Source organism: Scomber japonicus, chromosome 8 (genome assembly GCF_027409825.1).
Source record: "Scomber japonicus isolate fScoJap1 chromosome 8, fScoJap1.pri, whole genome shotgun sequence".
NCBI classification, from domain to species: Eukaryota; Metazoa; Chordata; class Actinopteri; order Scombriformes; family Scombridae; genus Scomber; species Scomber japonicus.
The window spans coordinates 9,824,424-9,832,434 of record NC_070585.1 but is presented as its reverse complement, the minus strand read 5'-3'; the positions used below and the strand labels follow the sequence as shown (position 1 = coordinate 9,832,434).

The following is an 8,011-nucleotide window of genomic DNA, read 5'->3' as shown; positions in this document are numbered from 1 at the left end:
GTTGCAGTGCAGAAGGCTGGAGAGATGCCACAGATTTGCGTTGAAGTAGAGCGCCGGTGCAGCAGTAAGTGTTTATTTACTTATACGCACAAGCCTAACTGAGTAAAGAGAGTGAAAGCAGAGGAAGCAGAAGACCACCACAGACCAGAGGATTGAGGATATGTGTCAGACATACTGTACGGCCTTGGCACTGGCCTGTGTTTCCACACACTGCAGTGAAGGCTGCGTACTGTGTGTGTATGTCAGTGTGAGTGGGCACACATGCTGGCAGGTAGTACCCAGCCTGTAGGAGGGAATATATTTAGAGTGAGTTTACAGAGTGGAATATTCATAAGGATGAATAGGCTACATTATACACTCAACATATTATTTCATTACAGTGCAATCAGTGCAAGTTTGAGTCATTTTTATGTCATGTACTGAACAGCACATTGCAGCTGAAGTGTAACTGAAAGTGTAAATAGTTCAAGTCTTGTGGTATTAAGTCCAGTCTGATGAATAGAAGCTGATTATTTCTGATGGGCAGATATTTTAGAAAGAGAAACGTTTTGGTAGTTTCACCTACGTCCACTAGATGGCGGCAAAGCGCCACAAATCAACCCTTGAAAGAGACAATAAACCAGACTGTTCGTGGTTTCAGTGGTCGGTATCAAACCGACAATAACATGATATAAATTAACCAAGTATCTACAGCAAATGTATGTTATATAGCTTGAGGTTATATATAGCCTAGCGTAGCCACTTCTGTTTCGGATGTGATGCTAATCCCGTTCAGCCACCGGAAGCGGTATTAAAGCTGAGGTTGCAAAGTGCGTCACACAGACAGAGCGAGTCTGCAGAGCAACACCGACACTCTCCCACCTTTTTTTTTTAACCTGTCCGCACAAGAAACCCGAGCTGACCTCTCTACTTCAGCATGGTGAAGATCGCTTTTAACTCTGCTCTGGCGCAGAAGGCTCTGGGTAAAGATGTGCCAGCCGCTGAGAAGGTGAGCTAAAGGGCTTCAGCGCGGTGTCTGGCCCCCGGTGTCCGGTTTTCAGTCTGTTAGCAGGCCTCATGCAGCAGCTGTGACCGCGGACTTCACCCATGCACATTTTCCAGAGGGCCGACATTTGTTTCTCATGCGCAGACGTGATATTTAGTGCGTTTAGGTGTGTTTTGTTTAATTGTTTTTTACTAAAATGCATTGAGATCCATAATGCACCTGATGCAGCACACTGTGGGACCGCCCATCCTCTGCACAGCTGTTCTGCAGAGGCCAAAGATGCAGTGGGATAAGAGGATTGTTGAGACAAAGCTTTATATGATGTTGATTTTTAGTGCATGCAATATAATTATTAACTGTGTAATTGCATGTGTGTGTGTGGGGTCCAGTCCAGTTATTCCTCTTGTTTTGGGAACCTCACTTATGAAAAACAAATCCCCTTAACGTGAATCATTAATTTTAGGATGAAGTTAAGGGTTTAAAGTTAAGGTTAGGCATGTAGGTTAGGATAAATCTCCAGGCAATGAATGTAAACCAATGAAATGTCCCCTGAAGCGATGAAAACACTCCCCCCCCCCCCCCCCCCTCTCTCTGTGTGTGTGTGTGTGTGTGTGTGTGTGTGTGTGTGTGTGTGTGTGTGTAGGATCCTGAGCTAGCTTCTGCTCCAGTGGGCATAGAGGGCTCCACAGGTCGTTGCCTGCTCACCCTGCTGGGCATCGCTTTCATCCTCAGTGGGCTCATCGTAGGGGGAGCATGTCTCTATCGATACTTTACCCCAAAGGTTAGTGAGTGTGTGTTGTGTTTTCTTGTGTATTCTATGAATTATTGTCTGAGGTAAGTGTGTAAACAGTGTCAAACAACAGCACAGAGGACATGATGTGACCCAGCACATGATTTCAACAACTATACGCACTTGCTATGTCAGATGAGCGTACTACATTATTTGTTATCTTAAAACTATAAAACTGCTTAGTGTTTAAACTGCATTGTGTCCAGCATCAAAATACATGTACACACAAACACAGGGAACCATAATATACCAGATTTTTTTTTTTATTGAAGTAAATGCAGACGGTTCCTTCCCTGTATAATAAAAGCAACAAAAAACCCATCCTTAATATAGTTGAGCTGTTTAATTTAAAGCAGCTGAATTTCAATAAAATGTCAACAGAACACAGTTAAGTAATGTTTCAAAGCCAACTGCTTGGAGTAACCAATCAATCAATTTTTATTTATATACCGCCAAATCACAACAAAAGTCATCTCAAGGCACTTTCCACATAGAGCAGGTCTAGACTGTGCTCTGTAATTTAATTTAAAGAGACCAAATATTCCCCCATGAGCAAGCACTTGGCGACAGCGTCAACGAAAGACTTCCTTTAATAGGAACAAACTTCAAGCAGAACCGGGCTCTAACCTGAGAAACATAACAGCGTATATATTAGTATTCAAATTCTGAAATTCTGAAACTACTTTGAATACAGTTATTTGGTCAGTGCTCCATAGGAAATGTGTTGGGAGTGTTAATTGAGTTGTGATTTAAATTATTAAAGCTGCCTGTGACTGCTGATGGGACTCTCGCCTCGCTTTCAAAATGCTGACTCTCGCTCACTGCTGCCTTTACAAGAAGTGCATATCTTGAGTCTTGCTGTGTTGTCAGTGGGAGGGTTTCACATCTAATCTAGCGTCTCTGTGATCGGGGGCTCCTTCTCTTATGAAAATGAGGCAAAGACTAAAACTTAAACTGTTATTACAGGAAACACCTCATTTCAAATGAAACGTATCATTGCGCAGGACGTTCACCCTGCACACGTGCTGTGATATTGAAGACTCAGCTACTTCTGTCTGCTGTGTATAGTGTAGTTCTCCATCTTGTTGCAAGCAGCACGTTTCCTATAAGCAACCATTTTGATATGTACTTTCAATATTATTTATAACTGCCATGCCGTTAATAATGTTTGTGCTGAAAATAAACACCAGTTACTCGTAGCTTCTAATTTTGTACTATAGGCAGCTATTATTGGACGTACATTCAAGAAGTGAGAGTAGTCATAACAGCATGCCTGTGGTGCTCTGTTTTGTATGAGAGGTGTGAATGAAATCAGGTTGTCGCTTTAGGAACATGATAAGATCAAGAGTTAGCTTTGTATTTGTTATATAAAACTATTAGAGCCAGACTGATTATATTAGTCAGCCAATATTGACTCATCATATATAAATCTGTACCTACATATATATTGTCTGATATACACCAGTTGTTTTTTCGTTAGATAGACAGCATTTTAAGTATATTTGATCCTTTTTCATAATTCAAGTTTAATATACGTACCTGTTTTTTTTTTTTTTTTTGTTGTATGTGTTTTATTATTTATAGGAATTTATAATCATTAAATTCACAGATTTGTAGATTACAGTTCCAGTGCACTGTGTTTATAGTTAAATTGTAAAATATCATGCCTGCATTACATATCTTTATCACAATGGGTTTTGATAACCACATTTAAAAAACTGTGGGTTTTTATGCATATTCTCTATATATAAGATTATCTGCTGATATATCGATATTTTTTATTCCCTATTATCAGTCTCGGCATCGGCATCGGAAAATCCAGCATCCATCAGGCCCCTAAAAAGTATACATACAGTACATAACATCTATGTCAAGTTAGGACTCTACTTTCTGCCCTCTAGTGGTTGAAAATAATGAAATGCAGCTAAGACACATTTTGCTTGGGGGCCTTTTAAATAAAAAATCTGTATCAGGATGTTTCAAGACAAAGACTGTGCAGCCTTGTCTGCACTTCAGTGAGATTGTATTTAGAGTTACAGTAGTGCTATCCTTTCAATGGTTGTTGGAAAATGGTACTCAACACCACTAATGTGAACCTCATGGTGGTGCTAGAGGAAAAGTCCAGGGATCAACAGACTCATTAGGATACAGCCAAGAGCGTTTTTCCCTCAGTGGACTAAATATAGACCATGTCTCTTTTCTGTCTTTGTGGTGTGGATCCGTGTCATTTAATTTGCCCTTGTGTCCTCCAGAGGCTGTATCATGGAGCGATGCAGTTCAGCGACGTGTCAGGCGGAGCTGGAAGAGAGAACCAGCCCTACTACCTGCCGCGGGTGGAGGAGGAGGTGGAGATCTCTGACAGTATGGCCGTCATCAGCGTCCCCCCTCCTCGCTTCAGACCCGGAGACCCTGCTTACATCCTCCATGACTTCAACAGGGTGAGGAAGGAAACTAAACACCCTCACATACAGTATTGTACATTCTTGTGTTCTCCTGTTAATGCGGTGTAAATTTGTTTCTGATTACTTGTGTGTTTGTGTGCGTGAGTAGAAGCTGACGGCATATCTGGATCTGACTCTGAGGACTTGCTTTGTAATTCCTCTGAACACCTCTGTGGTTCTCCCCCCTCAAGACCTCATTGACCTCTTCTCACAGCTGATGGTGAGTAATGGTCAGCTGCTGTCCTGCACATCTGAGAATGCAGCTGCCAATAGAAGACACCTTCCTCAGATGATTTGGATTTAGATGAAGCACACATTCTTGGAAATTAGTGATTCAGTATGATATCTTTACCAGAACTGATACTGGAAAGATATTAAATGTGAAAAATGGTGTCAGTCACTGGAACCTATCATGGAAAGTTTTTATTTCATTCTTTTTTGGCACTCATGTCTTAGTTTTCTTAATCATAAAGATAAAAATGTGTTTCTTAATCAAAGACAGCTGTTTCTTGGCAGTATCAGCAATCGTTTTACTCATGCCAAGACCTAAAAAAAATACATACCACCATGATATTTATTTTTATTAAAAAAAGATGTTGTGTCATCTTAATACAGATTTATGGGGTATATAATAAAGTTTTTGTAGAGCATTTGCAGTAGGAGTGAGAGTCTAATATGGACAGCAAATATAATAACAGTCATTCTCGACACAGTTTGAGGGCACAGAGAGTTTAATGGATCATTAAAAAGTTATTTTAACTGAGCTGTCCAGTATAACATGCAGCATTTGTTATGTGGTGGGTGGTGGTGCTGTCAGCAAATTTTATTATCCAGCGTGAAAGTGTTTAGAAATGATTTATGAATTCCTCCTCCCACCCCGCGCTCTTAGTATTCGCACTTGGTTGCACACATTTTCACTGAGCTGCTTTTCTCTGTAAAAAGACTAGAAGTTGATTTAAAGATGTATTATGATTCCCTCGTGATCCCTTCTTTCTGTCCCCAGTCCGGCTCATACCGCAGCTACCTGGTGCATGAGGACCTGGTAGTGACAGAGCGCATCGACGACATCAAACCTCTGGGCTTCTACATCCGCCGGCTGTGTGACGGCAAGGAAACCTACAGAATGCAACGCCGCGCCAGCCTGCCAGGTCAGGACATGCTGGACAGATAAAACCTTTTTATTTTACTTTGTTGTGATTGTTTCATTTACATCTGATGATTACCTTGCATATGTTTTAATTATATACTTCCATCATTTTGTTGTAGTTGATGCCACTTTTGGATTCTCCTTACTCTTAAATATTTGCTCACTTTGATAATGTTACAGCAACTACTTGATCAGTTTTTAGACACATATGTACAAACAGCTTCTAAGCTTCAAGCCTCTGAGTTGGCACTTATCGAGGCAATAGATTTACAAAGTGAAACAGACTGCTGCTTCCTGCTTTTTCTTGATGATAAGTACATCAGGAGTCAAAGTTAGCTTCTTCCCCGAACATGCACATCTTCAACAGTCTACAGTAGTTTCCCATAACATTGTGTATTGGAAATCCCTCTTTTTCACTACTCTATGTGACTTACATTTGAGAGCTAGTGTCACCTTGTTTAATCAACAATTATTTTTTTTTTCACACCTTTTTTAACACGCTGACTCTTCTCCATACTCAGTGCTATGTCAGTCCAGCGTTATAGAAAAGAGGGAGTTCTAGCTATGGGTCTAGTTGTCCTGTATGTGCTAATTAGAACAACATCATGGAGTAACTCCCATGGTTGCAGTAATGTAGGGAGTGCTAAATTAACTGATGGGACTAGGCTAATATTATATTGTTGAAGCTCTTAATTAGATTAACCAAAAATTCCCCCTCCAGACAATTCAAGTGTAGGAGGTGCCACCACTGCAGAAAAATGAAAAGAACCTCCATTTTTTTCTTTTTGGTAATTGCAGTTTTGAGCAAATTAGTACAAAGGTGAGAACAAACCCCAAAGGCATATGTATATACTGATTTCTCAGGGGGAAAAAAATCATAATTTCATTTTGACTTTAAAAGGATATGTATCAAACATGCAGTCAATTCAATATTTAAGACTAATTTGTGTGTATCTTTGTGTTTGTCAGGTGGAGGCATCCAGAAGCGCTCCGCAGACGATTGTTTCACTTTCCACCACTTTGAAAACAAGTTTGTGACGGAGACCCGCATCTGCAAGGCTTGATGAGAAAGCCTGTGAGCAAAGGTTGGAGAGAGTGATAGAGAGAGCCAGCATGACAGCATGACACAGAGAGATTGAGAGAGAGAGAGAGAGAGAGAGAGAGAGAGAGAGAGAGTCGGTGGGAGTAGGAGAAGGAGGGAACAACTTTTATGAGAAAGTTACTTTTGTATAAAACTAACTCTTGTTTTAACTCCCGCTTTAAATCCCCCCCCCCCCCCCTTCAGTGATTTGTGAGTTTAAGTTACAGCGCTGTAGCCTAACCCCTTTCTCTGCAGTATTCCCCTCAACCTGCATATGTCATAGCTCTCTTGCTCAAGTATTCACTAGCTAGTCTTGTACCAATAACTTGCATCAGCCTGTTAACTAAGGATTTACTAAGTTTCATTTCTTAAGTTAGTTAATTTTTGTTCTGTTACTGTAGCTTCCTGCAGACGGATCTCATTGTTGTTACTGTGTTACAAGGTCCAGTCACCTCCAGACCAGAGAGTTGTTAGTCATTCTACTGAATATCCTAGTGATGCTGAGAAGTCATTCATATCAGACCTGTCTGTGTGTCAGCCTGCTGTTCCCTCGCTTAACAGATGTTAAAGGGGTTTGTATCCTGCTGACGAAATAAAGTATATGTTAAGTAGGATATAGCACAAATCACCCTGGAAATGTATGGTACGTTACAGTAGTGGTATGTAACATGGTTGTTATTGTCTTTTATGGATGATACCAGATGCACAAGCCCAGAGCTTTCAGTCACCACTTTGTAGATATTTCTCAGAGCGTCCTGCTGCTCCCAGAGGCCTCTGCTGTCCCGCTGTGTGATGATTTTATGTAATTAATGGTGTCAAACCTGCCGGTGAACAGTCTAGCACCCTATATGACCAGTGTTTTTGTGTTTGTGTAGAAACTTCATTTGTGACAATAAACATAACGGATGATCAATGAAGGAAAAGGAGTGTATAAGCTAAAGGGAAATTTCACCAAATTTGAAAATACTTGTTCTTTCTGCCACAGATTGTTTTGAATTCTTATGAATGAATTTGTTATCCTGTGATGAAATGATCTTTACGGAGATATTTAGTTAATGTAGGTTCAGTGTCGACAAAGTTTTGCAAGATCCTTGATATTTTAAATTGTCACAGGAACATATTTGTAAAAAAAGAAGAAAAAGAAAGAAAAGAAAAACTTCAACAAACCCATAAAAGATCTTTTTGCTGACTAACCTCAGTCATTTGTAATGCTTTCCCACTTGATGCCTGCACAGAAAGACAATCAGACAGGAAGTGAACGTGTGAAACTGTGTTTCTGTCTCAGCTTTTTAACAAAATACTAGAAGATTAGTTAAAAAAATGTTGTGTGCAGCTATTGAACCGAATCTCACTTTGTTGTTGAATAAAATTGCGTTTCTTTATCTACTGAATATTTGTACAGCTTGCTTTATTATTTTTACAATGATAGTTCACACCTCTGCTAGCTGTGAGCTTATAAAACTAGAGAGTCACGAGAGCAAAGGTGCAGCTGGTCTAGGGGGATTTCCAGTATTTAGTGTTTCCTGATGCTTATTAGAACTGTTGGCACTGATGCCAGGTTGATCCC

The 8,011-nt window shown here is 40.2% G+C and overlaps 1 protein-coding gene across 1 annotated transcript; it reads left to right on the top strand.

Moving 5' to 3' along the window:
• The first annotated feature begins 810 nt into the window (after nt 1-810).
• Nucleotides 811-7,835, top strand: LOC128362547 (integral membrane protein 2A-like). The gene is made up of 6 exons (XM_053323328.1): nt 811-988; nt 1,629-1,766; nt 4,028-4,213; nt 4,326-4,436; nt 5,220-5,364; nt 6,333-7,835. Exons 1-6 carry the CDS (start codon nt 917-919, stop codon nt 6,425-6,427), a joined length of 747 nt encoding a protein of 248 aa, XP_053179303.1. The 5' UTR covers nt 811-916; the 3' UTR covers nt 6,428-7,835.
• The last annotated feature ends 176 nt before the right edge of the window (nt 7,836-8,011 follow it).

Coding starts and splice junctions, on each gene's coding strand:
- LOC128362547 (XM_053323328.1), top strand. CDS start 917: ATGGTGAAGATCGCTTTTAACTCTGCTCTGGCGCAGAAGGCTCTGGGT. Junction 4,214..4,325: donor TCCTCCATGACTTCAACAGG/GTGAGGAAGGAA, acceptor GTGCGTGAGTAG/AAGCTGACGGCATATCTGGA. Junction 4,437..5,219: donor ACCTCTTCTCACAGCTGATG/GTGAGTAATGGT, acceptor TTCTGTCCCCAG/TCCGGCTCATACCGCAGCTA.